This window comes from Hordeum vulgare, unplaced genomic scaffold, assembly GCF_904849725.1.
Source record: "Hordeum vulgare subsp. vulgare unplaced genomic scaffold, MorexV3_pseudomolecules_assembly, whole genome shotgun sequence".
Classification (NCBI taxonomy): domain Eukaryota; kingdom Viridiplantae; phylum Streptophyta; class Magnoliopsida; order Poales; family Poaceae; genus Hordeum; species Hordeum vulgare.
Window position 1 is genome coordinate 1 of NW_025422651.1, and position 18,200 is coordinate 18,200.

At 38.2% G+C, this 18,200-nt stretch overlaps 5 protein-coding genes and 1 non-coding gene across 6 annotated transcripts; 3 read left to right on the forward strand and 3 right to left on the reverse strand.

Annotated features, from left to right (window-relative positions):
* The first annotated feature begins 1,678 nt into the window (after positions 1 to 1,678).
* On the forward strand, positions 1,679 to 6,826 carry LOC123421960 (DNA-directed RNA polymerase subunit beta''). Its single transcript, XM_045107626.1, has one exon. It carries the CDS (start codon positions 1,695 to 1,697, stop codon positions 6,126 to 6,128), a length of 4,434 nt encoding a protein of 1,477 aa, XP_044963561.1. The 5' UTR covers positions 1,679 to 1,694; the 3' UTR covers positions 6,129 to 6,826.
* Positions 6,827 to 6,917: 91 nt separating this feature from the next.
* LOC123421967 (ATP synthase subunit a, chloroplastic) lies at positions 6,918 to 8,487 on the forward strand. Its single transcript, XM_045107632.1, has one exon. It carries the CDS (start codon positions 7,313 to 7,315, stop codon positions 8,171 to 8,173), a length of 861 nt encoding a protein of 286 aa, XP_044963567.1. The 5' UTR covers positions 6,918 to 7,312; the 3' UTR covers positions 8,174 to 8,487.
* A 2,327-nt stretch (positions 8,488 to 10,814) lies between these two features.
* LOC123421964 (ATP synthase subunit alpha, chloroplastic) lies at positions 10,815 to 12,538 on the forward strand. Its single transcript, XM_045107629.1, has one exon. The coding sequence runs from the start codon at positions 10,918 to 10,920 to the stop codon at positions 12,430 to 12,432; it is 1,515 nt and encodes a 504-aa protein (XP_044963564.1). The 5' UTR covers positions 10,815 to 10,917; the 3' UTR covers positions 12,433 to 12,538.
* A 19-nt stretch (positions 12,539 to 12,557) lies between these two features.
* On the reverse strand, positions 12,558 to 12,629 carry TRNAR-UCU. The gene has a single exon. It is a non-coding gene; the product is annotated as a tRNA-Arg (tRNA).
* A 5-nt stretch (positions 12,630 to 12,634) lies between these two features.
* LOC123421962 (photosystem I P700 chlorophyll a apoprotein A2) lies at positions 12,635 to 15,780 on the reverse strand. The gene has a single exon (XM_045107628.1). The coding sequence runs from the start codon at positions 15,682 to 15,684 to the stop codon at positions 13,480 to 13,482; it is 2,205 nt and encodes a 734-aa protein (XP_044963563.1). The 5' UTR covers positions 15,685 to 15,780; the 3' UTR covers positions 12,635 to 13,479.
* LOC123421961 (photosystem I P700 chlorophyll a apoprotein A1) lies at positions 15,710 to 18,159 on the reverse strand. Its single transcript, XM_045107627.1, has one exon. The coding sequence runs from the start codon at positions 17,960 to 17,962 to the stop codon at positions 15,710 to 15,712; it is 2,253 nt and encodes a 750-aa protein (XP_044963562.1). The 5' UTR covers positions 17,963 to 18,159.
* Positions 18,160 to 18,200: the final 41 nt, after the last annotated feature.

Here is an 18,200-nt window from a genome sequence, read left to right on the forward strand (position 1 = left end):
ATCGGGAAATTGCGACAGGAGCAGGTGCTATTAGAGAACAATTAGCAGATTTGGATTTGCGAATTATTATAGAGAATTCTTTGGTCGAATGGAAGGAATTAGAAGACGAGGGGTATAGTGGAGATGAGTGGGAAGATAGAAAAAGACGAATAAGAAAAGTTTTTTTGATTAGACGCATGCAATTGGCGAAACATTTTATTCAAACAAATGTAGAACCAGAATGGATGGTTTTGTGCTTATTACCGGTTCTTCCTCCCGAATTGAGACCTATTGTTTATAGGTCTGGAGATAAAGTAGTGACTTCAGACATTAATGAACTTTATAAGAGAGTTATCCGTCGGAACAACAATCTTGCCTATCTATTAAAAAGAAGTGAATTAGCGCCAGCAGATTTAGTAATGTGCCAGGAAAAATTGGTACAAGAAGCCGTGGATACACTTCTTGATAGTGGGTCCCGCGGGCAACCGACGAGGGATGGTCACAATAAAGTATACAAATCACTTTCAGATGTAATTGAAGGTAAAGAGGGAAGGTTTCGCGAGACTCTGCTTGGGAAACGGGTCGATTACTCGGGGGCGTTCTGTCATTGTTGTGGGTCCTTCGCTTTCATTACATCAATGTGGATTACCTCTAGAGATAGCAATAAAGCTTTTTCAGCTATTTGTAATTCGCGATTTAATCACGAAACGCGCCACTTCTAATGTCAGGATTGCTAAAAGGAAAATTTGGGAAAAGGAACCCATTGTATGGGAAATACTTCAAGAAGTTATGCGGGGACATCCTGTACTGTTAAATAGAGCACCTACTCTGCATAGATTAGGCATACAGGCCTTTCAACCCACTTTAGTAGAGGGGCGTACTATTTCTTTACACCCATTAGTGTGTAAGGGTTTCAATGCAGACTTTGATGGAGATCAAATGGCTGTTCATCTACCTTTATCCTTGGAAGCTCAGGCGGAAGCCCGTTTACTTATGTTTTCTCATATGAATCTCTTATCTCCTGCTATTGGGGATCCTATTTGCGTACCAACCCAAGACATGCTTATCGGGCTTTATGTATTAACAATTGGAAAGCGTCGAGGTATTTGTGCAAATAGATATAATAGTTTCAGAAACTATCCAAATTTAAAAGTCAATTACAATAATAATAATTCTAAGTATAGGAAAGATAAAGAACCCCATTTTTCTAGTTCTTATGATGCACTGGGAGCTTATAGACAAAAACTAATCAGTTTAGATAGTCCCTTGTGGCTACGATGGAACCTGGATCAACGCGTCATTGGGTCAAGAGAAGTTCCGATTGAAATTCAATATGAATCTTTGGGGACTTATCATGAGATTTATGCTCACTATCTAATAATGGGAAATAGAAAAAAAGAAATTCGTTCGATATACATTCGAACCACTCTTGGTCATATTTCTTTTTATAGAGAAATAGAGGAAGCCGTACAAGGATTTAGTCAGGCCTATTCATACACTACCTAAACAAGAAAGTTAGATTCGGCGATGCCCCTCCCCTTTGCTTTCGGGGGGCATTCCGATTTCCCTAGTATCATCATTATTTGCCACGCGAATCCAGATTGAGATTGAGGCAATTAAGTTAATTAAATTTTCGAATCACTGACTCAGGCCCATTGTCGAATCCTACTCAGCAATTGTCGAATCCTACTCAGCCGAAAAGGGGGTACTTATGTATGGCGGAACGGGCCAATCTGGTCTTTCATAATAAAGAGATAGACGGAACTGGTATGAAACGACTTATTAGCAGATTAATAGATCATTTTGGAATGGGATATACATCCCATATACTGGATCAACTAAAGACTCTGGGCTTCTATCAAGCCACTACTACATCGATTTCGTTAGGAATCGAGGATCTTTTAACAATACCCTCTAAGGGATGGTTAGTCCAAGACGCGGAACAACAGAGTTTTCTTTTGGAGAAACACTATTATTATGGGGCTGTACACGCGGTAGAAAAATTACGCCAATCTGTTGAGATATGGTATGCGACAAGTGAATATTTGAAACAAGAAATGAATTCAAATTTTCGGATAACGGATCCTTCTAATCCAGTCTATCTAATGTCTTTTTCAGGAGCCAGAGGAAATGCATCTCAAGTACACCAATTAGTAGGTATGAGAGGATTAATGTCGGACCCTCAAGGACAAATGATTGATTTACCTATTCAAAGCAATTTACGCGAGGGACTTTCTTTGACAGAATATATAATTTCCTGCTATGGAGCCCGCAAAGGGGTTGTAGATACTGCTGTACGAACAGCAGATGCTGGATATCTTACACGTAGACTTGTTGAAGTAGTTCAACATATTATTGTGCGTAGAAGAGATTGTGGTACTATCCGAGGTATTTCTGTAAGTCCTCAAAATGGGATGACGGAAAAACTTTTTGTCCAAACACTAATTGGTCGTGTATTAGCAGACGATATATATATCGGTTCACGATGCATTGCCGCGCGAAATCAAGATATTGGAATTGGATTAGTCAATCGATTCATAACTGCCTTTCGAGCACAACCATTTCGAGCACAACCAATATATATTAGAACCCCCTTTACTTGCCGAAGCACTTCTTGGATCTGTCAATTATGCTATGGCCGGAGTCCTACTCATAGTGATCTGGTGGAATTGGGAGAAGCCGTAGGTATTATTGCGGGTCAATCAATTGGGGAGCCAGGGACTCAACTAACATTAAGAACTTTTCATACTGGCGGAGTATTCACAGGGGGTACTGCCGACCTTGTACGATCCCCTTCGAATGGAAAAATCCAATTCAATGAGAATTTGGTTCACCCCACACGTACCCGTCATGGACAGCCTGCTTTTCTATGTTATATAGACTTGCATGTAACTATTCAGAGTCAAGATATTCTATATAGTGTGAATATTCCCTCAAAAAGCTTGATTCTAGTGCAAAATGATCAATATGTAAAATCTGAACAAGTAATTGCGGAGATTCGTGCCGGAACGTCCACTTTACATTTTAAAGAAAGGGTACAAAAGCATATTTATTCTGAATCAGACGGCGAAATGCACTGGAGTACTGATGTTTACCATGCGCCCGAATATCAATATGGTAATCTTCGTCGATTACCAAAAACAAGCCATTTATGGATATTATCCGTAAGTATGTGCAGATCCAGTATAGCGTCTTTTTCACTCCACAAGGATCAAGATCAAATGAATACTTATGGTAAAAAAGATAGGGAAATTCTTGATTATTCAACGTCGGATCGAATCATGTCCAATGGCCATTGGAATTTGATCTATCCTTCTATTTTTCAAGATAATTCAGATTTGTTGGCGAAAAAGCGAAGAAATAGGTTCGTCATTCCATTACAATATCATCAAGAACAAGAGAAAGAACTAATATCCTGTTTTGGGATTTCGATTGAAATCCCCTTTATGGGTGTTTTACGTAGAAATACTATTTTTGCTTATTTTGACGATCCCCGATACAGAAAAGATAAAAAGGGTTCAGGAATTGTTAAATTTAGATATAGGACCCTAGAAGAAGAATATAGGACTCGAGCGGAAGACTCAGAAGAGGAATATGAGACCCTAGAACACGAATACAGGACCCGAGAGGACGAATATGAAACCCTAGAAGAATCTAAATATGGAATCCTAGAAGACGAATACGAATATGAAACCCTAGAAAACGAATATGGGAGCCCAGAAAACAAATATGGGAACCCAGAGAACGAATATAGGACTTTAGAGAAAGACTCAGAAGAGGAATATGGGAACCCAGAGAGCAAATATAGGACCCAAGAGGACGAATATGGAACTTTAGAAGAAGACTCAGAAGACGAATATGGCAGCCCCGGGGAAAGCGGCGAGGAAAAATATGGTACTTTAGAGGAAGACTCAGAAGAAGACTCAGAGGACGAATACGAGAGCCCAGAGGAAGATTCCATCTTAAAAAAAGAGGGTTTGATTGAGCATCGAGGAACAAAAGAATTTAGTCTAAAATACCAAAAAGAAGTAGATCGGTTTTTTTTCATTCTTCAAGAACTTCATATCTTGCCGAGATCTTCATCCCTAAAGATACTTGACAATAGTATTATTGGAGTGGATACACAACTCACAAAAAATACAAGAAGTGGACTAGGCGGACTGGTCCGAGTGAAGAGAAAAAAAAGCCATACGGAACTCAAAATATTTTCCGGAGATATTCATTTTCCTGAAGAGGCAGATAAGATATTAGGTGGGTGTTTGATACCGCCAGAAAGACAAAAAAAAGATTCTAAGGAATCAAAAAAAAAGAAAAATTGGGTCTATGTTCAACGGAAAAAAATTCTCAAGAGCAAGGAAAAGTATTTTGTTTCCGTTCGCCCTACAGTGGCATATGAAATGGACGAAGGAAGAAATTTAGCAACACTTTTCCCGCAGGATCTCTTGCAAGAAGAAAATAATCTCCAAATTCGACTTGTCAATTTTATTTATCATGAAAATAGCAAGTTAACTCAAAGAATTTATCACACAAATAGTCAATTTGTTAGAACTTGCTTAGTAGTGAATTGGGAACAAGAAGAAAAAGAAAAGGCTGGTGCTTCCCTTGTTGAGGTAAGAGCAAATGATCTTATTCGCGATTTCCTAAGAATTGAGTTAGTCAAGTCCACTATTTCGTATACACGAAAAAGGTATGATAGGACAAGTGGAGGACCGACTCCCCATAATAGGTTAGATCGCGCCAATAGCAATTCTTTTTATTCCAAGGCGAAGATTGAATCACTTAGCCAACATCAAGAAGCTATTGGCACTTTGTTGAATCGAAATAAAGAATACCAATCTTTGATGATTTTGTCGGCATCCAACTGTTCTCGAATTGGTTTATTCAAGAATTCAAAACATCCCAATGCGATAAAAGAATGGAATCCTAGAATTCCTATTCTAGAAATTTTTGGGCCCTTAGGGGCTATTGTAGCTAGTATATCGCATTTTTCTTCATCTTACTATTTACTAACGCATAATAAAATCCTGCTAAAAAAATATTTGTTCGTTGACAATTTGAAACAAACCTTCCAAGTACTTCAAGAACTTAAATACTCTTTAATAGATGAAAATAAAAGGATTTCCAATTTCGATAGTAACATAATGTTGGATCCATTCCTTTTGAATTGTCACTTTGTCCATCATGATTCTTGGGAAGAGACATTGGCAATAATTCACCTTGGACAATTTATTTGTGAAAATGTATGTCTATTTAAATCGCACATAAAAAAATCTGGTCAAATTTTCAGTGTAAATATGGATTCCTTTGTTATAAGAGCAGCTAAACCTTATTTGGCCACTACAGGAGCAACTGTTAATGGTCATTATGGAGAAATCCTTTACAAGGGAGATAGGTTAGTTACGTTTATATATGAAAAATCGAGATCTAGTGACATAACGCAAGGTCTTCCAAAAGTGGAACAAATCTTTGAAGCGCGTTCAATTGATTCATTATCCCCCAATCTCGAAAGGAGAATTGAGGATTGGAATGAGCGTATACCAAGAATTCTTGGGGTCCCTTGGGGATTCTTGATTGGAGCTGAGCTAACCATAGCCCAAAGTCGTATTTCTTTGGTTAATAAAATCCAAAAGGTTTATCGATCCCAAGGGGTACAGATCCATAATAGACATATAGAGATTATTATACGCCAAGTAACATCAAAAGTGCGGGTTTCCGAAGATGGAATGTCTAATGTTTTTTCGCCTGGGGAATTAATCGGACTATTGCGAGCGGAACGAGCAGGGCGAGCTTTGGATGAATCGATCTATTATCGGGCAATCTTATTGGGAATAACAAGGGCTTCCCTGAATACCCAAAGTTTCATATCTGAAGCAAGTTTTCAAGAAACTGCTCGAGTTTTAGCAAAAGCTGCCCTACGAGGTCGCATTGATTGGTTGAAAGGCTTGAAAGAAAACGTAGTTCTGGGGGGGATTATACCTGTTGGTACCGGATTCCAAAAATTTGTGCATCGTTCCCCACAAGACAAGAACCTTTATTTCGAAATAAAAAAAAAAAATCTATTCGCGTCGGAAATGAGAGATTTTTTGTTTCTCCATACAGAATTAGTTTCTTCAGATTCTGACGTAACAAACAATTTTTATGAGACATAAAAACCCCCATTTAACATTTAACCCTAAGGATACATAAAACATATTTTTTACTTTACTAGACTTTTGAACTTAGAACACTAACAGGTTAAATTTTAGATTTTTAAGATTTTTATTTTAATAAGTAAAACAAGTCAGTTAATTCATTAAATTAAGGTTTTGTTTATACCATGTATCAATGTATCAATGGCCAACTCTTAGTACAAGGTTCTCTCAGAACAATTATTATTTTATTTATTTCAAGCTATTTCGGATCTTTCTTAATCTTCAAAAAGAAATAAATTCCGTAATGGAATGTTAGGATGAAAAAAAAAGGAAGTGTGGAAAAAATGACAAGAAGATATTGGAACATTAATTTGAAAGAGATGATAGAAGCAGGAGTTCATTTTGGTCATGGTATTAAGAAATGGAATCCTAAAATGGCCCCTTACATTTCGGCAAAGCGTAAAGGTACTCATATTATAAATCTCGCTAGAACGGCCCGTTTTTTATCAGAAGCTTGTGATTTAGTTTTTGATGCAGCAAGTCAGGGAAAAAGTTTCTTAATTGTTGGTACCAAAAAAAGAGCAACAGATTTAGTAGCATCAGCTGCAATAAGGGCTCGTTGTCATTATGTTAATAAAAAGTGGTTCAGTGGTATGTTAACGAATTGGTCGATTACGAAAACTAGACTTTCTCAATTTAGAGACTTAAGAGCGGAAGAAAAAATGGGAAAATTCCACCATCTCCCAAAAAGAGATGTGGCAATCTTGAAGAGAAAATTATCTACCTTACAAAGGTATCTCGGCGGGATCAAATATATGACGAGATTGCCAGACATTGTGATCGTCCTTGATCAGCAAAAAGAGTATATAGCTCTTCGGGAATGTGCCATTTTGGGAATTCCTACTATTTCTTTAGTCGATACAAATTGTGACCCGGATCTCGCGAATATATCGATTCCAGCCAACGATGACACTATGACTTCAATTCGATTGATTCTTAACAAATTAGTATTTTCAATTTGTGAGGGCCGTTCTCTCTATATAAGAAATCGTTGATTAAGAATATATAGTGAATTCTTGGACAACTGCGTAGATTTATGGAATGACTTACTATATCTTTTTTTGCATAGAATTTGTTTTGCATAGAAAAAAGAAGGGGAATATTGATATATATTAGAGGGTATTGATATATATTATGATCTGATGTGCTTTCTTGGTATCCTAAATATCAAATTAATAGTTCAAGTTGCTGAGTTGAGAAAGAGATGGTTGAATCAAAAGAATTCCTTTTTTGAAGTTCAATTTTTATCAGAGGACAATATGAATATTATACCTTGTTCCATTAAAACACTCAAGGGGTTATACGATATATCGGGTGTAGAAGTAGGCCAACACTTCTATTGGCAAATAGGAGGTTTTCAAATTCATGCCCAGGTACTCATCACTTCTTGGGTCGTAATTACTATCTTGCTAGGTTCAGTTGTCATAGCTGTTCGGAATCCACAAACCATCCCGACCGACGGGCAGAATTTTTTTGAATATGTCCTTGAGTTTATTCGAGACTTGAGCAAAACTCAGATTGGAGAAGAATATGGTCCCTGGGTTCCCTTTATTGGAACTATGTTCCTTTTTATTTTTGTTTCAAATTGGTCGGGTGCTCTTTTACCTTGGAAAATTATAGAGTTACCCCATGGGGAATTAGCAGCGCCCACGAATGATATAAATACTACTGTTGCTTTAGCTTTACTCACGTCAGCGGCATATTTTTATGCTGGTCTTAGCAAAAAAGGATTGAGCTATTTCGAGAAATATATTAAACCAACCCCAATCCTTTTACCAATTAACATCCTAGAAGATTTCACAAAACCATTATCGCTTAGCTTTCGACTTTTCGGGAATATATTGGCGGATGAATTAGTCGTTGTTGTTCTTGTTTCTTTAGTCCCCTTAGTAATCCCTATACCGGTCATGTTTCTTGGATTATTTACAAGCGGTATTCAAGCTCTTATTTTTGCAACATTAGCCGCAGCCTATATAGGTGAATCCATGGAGGGTCATCATTGAATTGACTAGTTTTGGAATATAGTATTTTTTTTTTCAGCTTAGCTCAATTCATGCATGGTTCCAGATAATCTGCTTGGTTGCAATAGTTAGAAATGCGTATGAATATATAGCCTAGAGTTGTAGGAGAGAGAATAGAATAGACTATATTATGGAATTTTCAAAGTATATATGCATTAAGGAGGGTGGAGTCAGGCTAGATCTATACTATAATAAATATCCTTAATATCTATAAGTGGAGTCCTCTTTTATGCGGGTTTCCACTTTAAGCAATGATTTTAGAATCCGATTCAATAGAAAATGAGAAAATATGCAAACAAAATAGAAGAAACAAATGTATATAGGATATTGATATTATATTATATATTCCTAGGTTAGATTCATTATCTAATCCGATATATGGATATAGAATTCCCTTCTATGTAGTTCGGACAATTCACATTTCAATTTGATTTCAATTTGTACTTTTTAGTTACTTTACTTCTCCCCAATAGAGCTTAGAAGTAAGAATTTTTTGGTTGATTGTATCCTTAACCATTTCTTTTTTTTTGACACGAGGAACTACTCACCATGAATCCACTAATTGCTGCTGCTTCTGTTATTGCTGCTGGATTGGCCGTAGGGCTTGCTTCTATTGGACCTGGAGTTGGTCAAGGTACTGCTGCAGGACAAGCTGTAGAAGGTATTGCGAGACAGCCAGAAGCAGAAGGTAAAATACGAGGTACTTTATTGCTTAGTCTAGCTTTTATGGAAGCTTTAACAATTTATGGACTAGTTGTGGCACTAGCGCTTTTATTTGCGAACCCTTTTGTTTAATCCTAAAAAAAAAAGTTCTTTCGATTTCGATTAGATACTTTTTTCTTTTTTTAGTAAATTGGTATTTGCTTCCGCAATTCCAATTATATCAATACTTTATTTAATTTACTCCTATTTATTACTCCTGGAATTATCTATTTATCGGGACAGATAATACCGCATTCTAGGAAGGGCTGAGTTGAGTATGATTAATTTAGAAGATATGCTCGCCTTCTTATTTCCCGTCCTTAGTTTAGGAAAGTGGAAAGTTTTTTCCTTTTATTTTAGGAATTTTGGGAACGGAACATTTCAACAAAGGAAGCCTTTCACCGGTCAAACAAGACCTAAGACTTAATCTAAAAGAAATTACTAGATTGAATCTATTTGCATTAAAAAAACCGATCAAAAAAGGGCGAGCGAAGTAAGTGATCGAAAAACTTTGTTCTTTGTTCGTCCTATCTATAAGAGGAGAGCATATGAAAAATGTAACCCATTCTTTCGTTTTTTTAGCTCACTGGCCATCCGCTGGCAGTTTCGGGCTTAATACCGATATTTTAGCAACAAATCTAATAAATCTAACTGTAGTGGTTGGTGTTTTGATTTTTTTTGGAAAGGGAGTGTGTGCGAGTTGTCTATTTCAAGAATAGATTGGATCTATCCGGCTGCACTTTAGAATATTTTTTAGTATTTTTCGGATAAATAAGAAAAGGGTGCACGATCTCGACGAATTACTTCTGAATAAATTCAGAAATCATATGGAAGAACCATAGCATTTCGCGACTCATTGGTAAATCAATTTTGATTCTCTATAAACCAAGAATGTGAGACCATTAACACGGTTAAAGCTAAACTGCTTGAAGTCCAGGCAAAAAGAGGTACTCTTTCTACAACTATATTAGTATTAGTACCGAATTTAAACGGGAAATAGCTAATGTAAAATTTATCTGATATAGAACACTCATATCGATAAAATGGTTTGAACTATTTACTAGAAAAAAAAAGAAGGGGCACCCTGCCCTTTTTTAACCAATGCCGAATCGACGACCTATGTATAAAAAAGAGAAATTTTTTGGATTTGAAGAAAAAAAAAAAAGAATTCTATTAATTTTCATTTTCCATTTATTTAGTTAGTTTTTCTTAATGAAATTGAAATTATTAACTAAAGGGCAAATATAAATAAAGAAACAACTTTGCTGACCATGATATATTTTTATCTAGGCGGAAGAGTCCTCTTAATATTTATCTAGTCTTATATAGGTTTCGGTATATTGAAATATAAACATAAAAAATAAGATAGAGGATAGGCTCATTACTTATACTTAAAAAAAGATATGGAAATTGCTATAGCAAAAAAAGAAAAAAAGGAGCGTGAGAGCCAAATGAATCGAAAGATTCATGTTTGGTTCGGGAAGAGATCATAAAAGTTGTAAACTTACAAAATAATCTACTTTCATTAAAAGATTTATTAGATAATCGAAAACAGAGGATCTTGAGTACTATTCGAAATTCAGAAGAATTGCGTAGAGGGACCATTGAGCAACTCGAAAAAGCTCGGATTCGATTACAGAAAGTCGAACTAGAAGCGGATGAGTATCGAATGAATGGATACTCTGAGATAGAACGAGAAAAAGCAAATTTGATTAATGCTACTTCTATTAGTTTGGAACAATTAGAAAAGTCTAAAAACGAAACCCTTTATTTTGAAAAACAAAGGGCAATGAATCAGGTCCGACAGCGGGTTTTCCAACAGGCCGTACAAGGAGCTCTAGGAACTCTGAATAGTTGTTTGAATACCGAGTTACATTTCCGTACGATTCGTGCTAATATTGGCATTCTCGGGTCCCTGGAATGGAAGAGATAATTAAATTAATTAGGCCTTGAACTTCTACTTTCGTTTAGAATTTAGGCATTATTTTTCCCCTTGCTTTCGAAAAAAGAGTCAAGAAACACTAATGGCAACCCTTCGAGTCGACGAAATTCATAAAATTCTCCGCGAACGTATTGAACAATATAATAGGAAAGTAGGGATTGAGAATATAGGTCGCGTAGTTCAAGTGGGGGATGGGATTGCTCGTATTATAGGTCTTGGTGAAATAATGTCGGGTGAATTAGTCCAATTTGCAGAAGGTACTAGGGGTATTGCTCTGAATTTGGAATCCAAAAATGTTGGGATTGTATTAATGGGCGATGGGTTGATGATACAAGAGGGCAGTTTTGTAAAAGCAACAGGAAGAATTGCTCAGATACCCGTGAGTGAGGCTTACTTGGGTCGTGTTGTAAATGCTCTGGCTAAACCTATTGATGGGAAAGGCGAAATTATAGCTTCCGAATCTCGCTTAATTGAATCTCCTGCTCCAAGTATAATTTCCAGGCGTTCCGTATACGAACCTCTTCAAACAGGGCTTATTGCTATCGATTCGATGATTCCTATAGGGCGCGGTCAGCGAGAGTTAATTATTGGGGACAGACAGACTGGCAAAACAGCAGTAGCTACAGATACAATTCTCAATCAAAAAGGGCAAGGTGTAATATGTGTTTATGTAGCTATCGGTCAAAGAGCATCCTCCGTAGCTCAAGTAGTAACTACTTTCCATGAGGAGGGGGCCATGGAATACACTATTGTAGTAGCTGAAATGGCGGATTCACCTGCTACATTACAATACCTCGCTCCTTATACGGGAGCAGCCCTGGCTGAGTATTTTATGTACCGCGAACGGCATACTTTAATAATTTATGATGATCTCTCCAAACAGGCACAAGCTTATCGCCAAATGTCCCTTCTATTAAGAAGACCTCCCGGCCGTGAGGCTTATCCAGGGGATGTTTTTTATTTGCATTCACGCCTTTTAGAAAGAGCCGCTAAATTAAATTCTCTTTTAGGCGAAGGAAGTATGACCGCTTTACCAATAGTTGAGACTCAATCTGGAGACGTTTCCGCCTATATTCCTACTAATGTAATCTCCATTACAGATGGACAAATATTCTTATCGGCGGATCTATTCAATGCCGGAATTCGACCCGCTATTAATGTGGGTATTTCTGTTTCCAGAGTAGGATCCGCGGCTCAAATTAAAGCCATGAAACAAGTAGCTGGCAAATCAAAATTGGAACTAGCTCAATTCGCAGAGTTACAAGCCTTTGCACAATTCGCCTCTGCTCTCGATAAAACAAGTCAGAATCAATTGGCAAGGGGTCGACGATTAAGGGAATTGCTTAAACAATCCCAGGCAAATCCTCTCCCAGTGGAAGAGCAGATAGCTACTATTTATACCGGAACAAGAGGATATCTTGATTCGTTAGAAATCGAACAGGTAAATAAATTTCTGGATGAGTTACGTAAACACCTAAAAGATACTAAACCTCAATTCCAAGAAATTATATCTTCTAGCAAGACATTCACCGAGCAAGCGGAAATCCTTTTGAAGGAAGCTATTCAGGAACAGCTGGAACGGTTTTCCCTTCAGTAACAAATAAATTTGGCATATCTACTCTTGTTATTTTGCATGTCTACTCTTGTTATTTGAATCATGCAAAAAAGTTTTCTTTGTTTTTAGTTTAGTATAGTTATTTAAAGAATAGATAGAAATAAGATTGCGTCCAATAGGATTTGAACCTATACCAAAGGTTTAGAAGACCTCTGTCCTATCCATTAGACAATGGACGCTTTTCTTTCGTATTTTATTCTTTCTTTTATTCTTTCTTTTATTTGTTGTCTTCTTCCGAGAAAAAACTGTTAGACCAAAACTCTTTTAGGAAATCAAAAAATCCAGATACAAATGGATGATGTATATATCATGCATATATCATTAAAGAAGGAGTATGGGGCCGGTAGTGGGAATCGAACCCGCAACCCCAAGGTTATGAGACTTATGAGCTACCAAACTGCTCTATACTCTTAAACTAAAGAGGGGTAACTAGTGGATAAAAGAGGGTTCGATACGTCCCTCTACCATATCTATACAAATAGAATAGTCCATTTATACAGAATGGTAAAGAGGGCTCCTCTATGATTATCAATTCCAGAAATCCATACAAATACGAAAGGGTATTTTATCCTTACCAACTGGATCTTGTTGCACCCGGTAATAAACATTCATAAACCATTTCTCGAAGTACGTGTCCGGATAGCCCAAAATGTCGATAGTTAGCTCTAGGTCTTCCGGTCAAAAAACAACGTCGATGAAGGCGTGTAGGTGCACTATTACGCGGTAGGGATTGCAATTTTTCTCGCATTTTCGTTTTTTCACTCAAACTCAAGGGAGAAACTTTGCTTCTTATCTTTTTTTTTAAAGATTGACGAATCAAATGATATTTCTGTTCTAATTTCTGCCGCTTCTTCTCCCTCTGAATCAAACTCTTTTTTGCCATAATGTGCCGTTGCTATTATTATCAAGTATACGGTTCTAATCCTAGATGGAAAAATAAATAGAAAAAGAAATTTAAGAAGGCGGATCCTCCCTCTCTATCAAGAGTAATGAACTAGGTGCTGATACAGTACAAAAAAACAAACTAAATTAACCAAACTTGCCTGATGTTGAGGCAATCAAGAAAGCTGCATAAGTGAATATATAACCCACGGAAAAGTGAGCTAATCCAACCAATCTTGCTTGCACAATGGAAAGAGCCACAGGCTTATCTCTCCAGCGAATTAAATTAGCTAAAGGTGTGCGTTCATGAGCCCATGCTAAAGTCTCAATTAATTCCTGCCAATACCCCCGCCAAGAAATTAAGAACATAAATCCAGTAGCCCAAACAAGATGTCCAAATAAGAACATCCAAGCCCATACCGATAAACTATTCATCCCAAAAGGATTATATCCATTGATAAGTTGTGAAGAGTTTAACCATAGGTAATCTCTTAACCATCCCATCAAATAAGTGGAGGATTCATTAAATTGTGAAACGTTGCCCTGCCATAATGTGATATGTTTCCAATGCCAATAAAAAGTAACCCACCCAATGGTATTTAACATCCAGAAAACTGCCAAATAAAATGCGTCCCAAGCAGAAATATCACAAGTACCGCCGCGCCCTGGGCCGTCACAAGGAAAACTATACCCAAAATCCTTTTTATCCGGCATTAATTTGGAACCGCGTGCGTCTAAAGCGCCCTTTACTAAAATCAATGTAGTTGTATGCAAACCTAGAGCAATAGCATGATGAACCAAGAAATCCCCAGGTCCTATTGTTAAGAAAAGCGAATTACTATTCTCATTAACAGCATTCAACCATCCGGGCAACCATAGGCTTCGACCCGCATTGAAAGCGGGGCCATTCGTTGAAGATAAGAGTATATCGAACCCATATGTCGTCTTGCCATGAGCAGATTGTATCCATTGGGCAAATATAGGTTCGATCAAGATTTGCTTTTCTGGAGTACCAAAAGCAAGCATGACGTCGTTATGAACATAAAGGCCCAAGGTATGGAATCCTAGAAAGAGGCTAGCCCAACTTAAATGAGATATGATAGCTTCTTTATGGTCTAACATTCTTGCCAATACATTATCCTCATTCTGTTCCGGATTGTAATCCCTAATGAAAAAAATAGCTCCATGAGCAAAAGCCCCTGTCATGATGAACCCCGCAATATATTGGTGATGAGTATATAAAGCAGCTTGAGTAGTAAAGTCTTGTGCTATGAATGCATAAGGAGGTAAAGAGTACATATGTTGAGCTACTAAGGAAGTAATAACCCCTAAAGAAGCTAGAGCAAGACCTAACTGAAAATGAATCGAATTGTTGATTGTGTCATAAAGGCCCTTATGCCCACGCCCTAATCGACCCCCCGGAGGAGTATGCGCTTCTAAAAGATCTTTAATACTGTGCCCAATTCCGAAGTTAGTTCGATACATGTGACCGGCAATGAGAAAAATAAATGCAATAGCTAAATGATGGTGAGCCATATCAGTCAGCCACAAACTTTGTGTTTGTGGATGGAATCCCCCAAGAAGAGTTAGAATGGCAGTTCCCGCTCCTTGAGCGGTACCAAATAAATGATTACTCGAATCAGGGTTTTGGGCATAAAGATTCCACTGACCCGTCAAAAGGGGTCCCAACCCCTGGGGATAGGGTAATACATCTAAGAAATTATTCCATCGAACGTACTCCCCCCTGGATGCGGGAATAGCAACATGAACTAAATGTCCTGTCCAAGCCAAAGAACTTACCCCGAAAAGTCCTGACAAATGATGATTGAGACGAGATTCCGCGTTTTTGAACCACGAAAGGCTTGGTTTCCATTTGGGTTGTAGATGTAACCAACTCGCTATTAAGGACAGCGTAGAAAGAAATAATAGAAAAAGAGCTCCAGTATAAAGATCTTCATTGGTGCGTAATCCTATTGTATACCACCACTGATAAACCCCAGAATAAGCAATATTCACTGGACCAGCAGCACCTCCTCGAGTAAAGGCTTCCACAGCGGGTTGACCAAAATGAGGATCCCAAATCGCATGAGCAATAGGTCTTACGTGTAAAGGATCCTGTATCCATGATTCAAAATTTCCTTGCCAAGCTACATGAAACAGATTTCCGGACGTCCATAGAAAGATTATTGCTAATTGCCCAAAGTGAGAAGCAAAAATGTTCTGATAAAGACGTTCTTCAGTAATATCATCATGACTTTCGAAATCATGTGCGGTAGCAATACCAAACCAAATACGACGAGTAGTGGGGTCCTGAGCTAAGCCTTGGCTAAACCTGGGAAATCTTAATTCCATAATGCCTTTCAAATCCTCCTAGCCACTATCCTACTGCAATAATTCTCGCTAAGAAGAATGCCCATGTCGTGGCAATTCCACCCAGAAGGTAATGGGTTACTCCTACAGCACGTCCTTGTATAATGCTCAAGGCTCTAGGCTGAGTAGCAGGAGCAACTTTTAATTTGTTATGAGCCCAAACGATAGATTCAATGAGTTCTTGCCAATAACCACGGCCGCTGAATAAAAACATTAAACTGAAGGCCCAGACAAAATGAGCACCTAAGAAAAAAAGACCATATGCAGATAATGAAGAACCATAAGACTGAATGACTTGCGATGCCTGTGCCCACAAGAAATCTCGAAGCCACCCATTAATCGTAATGGAACTCTGTGCAAAGTTTCCCCCTGTAATATGAGTTACCACCCCTTGATCACTTATGGTACCCCAAACATCCGACTGCATTTTCCAACTGAAATGGAAAATGACTACCGAAATTGCATTGTACATCCAGAATAAACCTAAGAAAACATGATCCCAAGCAGATACTTGACATGTTCCCCCTCGGCCAGGCCCATCGCAAGGAAAGCGAAAACCTAGATTTGCTTTATCGGGTATCAAACGGGAACTCCGAGCAAATAAAACACCTTTCAAAAGTATTAATACAGTCACATGTATGGTAAATGCATGAATGTGATGGACTAAAAAATCTGCGGTTCCTAATGGAATCGGTAACAAAGCCACTTTGCCACCTACTGCTACTAACTCGCCGCCTCCCCACGTTAAGCTAGTACTTGTTGTTGCACCAGGAGCTGTTACGCCAGGCGCAGTAGCATGGATATTTTGTACCCATTGAGCAAAGATAGGTTGTAATTGTATGGCGGTATCCGAAAACATATCTTGTGGACGGCCTAAAGCACTCATGGTATCATTATGAATGTACAAGCCAAAACTGTGAAAACCTAGAAATATACATACCCAGTTAAGGTGGGATATGATTGCATCGCGGTGTCTAAGGACGCGATCTAATAGATCGTTGTATCGAGTAGTTGGATCATAGTCTCTTACCATAAAAATTGCTGCATGTGCAGCAGCACCGACTATTAGAAATCCGCCAATCCACATGTGGTGTGTGAACAAGGAAAGTTGTGTACCATAGTCAGTAGCTAGGTATGGATAGGGAGGCATAGAATACATATGATGAGCTACAACAATGGTTGTAGAGCCTAGCATAGCTAGGTTAAGAGATAATTGAGCATGCCATGACGTTGTTAAGATTTCATAAAGACCCTTATGGCCTTGTCCTGTAAATGGGCCCTTGTGAGCCTCCAAAATATCTTTAAGTCCATGGCCAATACCCCAGTTGGTCCTATACATATGACCTGCGATTAGGAAAAGAATAGCAATAGCTAAATGATGGTGTGCAATATCGGTCAGCCAGAGACCACCGGTTACTGGATCTAGTCCTCCACGAAAAGTCAGAAATTCTGCGTATTTGGACCAATTTAAAGTGAAAAAAGGGGTTGCTCCTTCGGCAAAACTAGGATAAAGTTGAGCCAAAAGGTCCCGATTCAAGATAAATTCATGAGGAAGTGGTATCTCTTTAGGATCCACCCCAGCGTCAAGAAATTGGTTAATTGGTAAAGATACATGAATTTGGTGTCCCGCCCAAGAAAGAGACCCAAGTCCTAATAATCCCGCTAAGTGGTGATTCAACATGGATTCTACATCTTGGAACCAGGCCAATTTGGGAGCGGCTTTGTGATAATGGAACCAACCAGCAAAAAGCATTAACGCTGCAAAAACCAATGCACCAATTGCAGTACAATAGAGTTGTAATTCACTAGTTATTCCAGATGCTCGCCAAAGCTGAAAAAAACCAGAGGTTATTTGGATTCCTCGGAAACCCCCACCTACATCACCATTCAATATTTCTTGCCCTACTATAGGCCAAACTACCTGAGCACTGGGTCCAATGTGAGTAGGATCACTTAGCCATGCTTCATAATTGGAAAAACGGGCACCATGAAAGTACATGCCACTCAACCAAAGAAAGATAATGGAAAGTTGCCCGAAATGAGCACTAAAAACTTTTCTAGAAATCTCCTCCAAATCACCAGTATGACTATCGAAATCGTGAGCATCAGCATGTAGGTTCCAGATCCAAGTGGTAGTATCAGGGCCCTTAGCTAGTGTTCTTGAGAAATGGCCGGGTCTCGCCCATTCCTCAAAAGATGTTTTTACAGGATCCCTATCCACAACAATTTTTACTTCTGGTTCCGGCGAACGAATAATCATTAACTCCTCCTCTTTCCGGACAAGACATACAAAGAGACCCGCCAACTGTCTTTTTTTTTAGTGAATCTTTGAAAGATAGATTTTGAAAGATAGATTTTGAAAGATAGATATTGTGATTAGTTCTTTTCTTTACTATACTACCACCCTTCTTTTTTTTTAGTTATTCACTGGAGCAATTATATATTAAAGTCAATCCGAGGCAAGTGTTCGGATCTATTATGACATAAAGGTTAGGTGC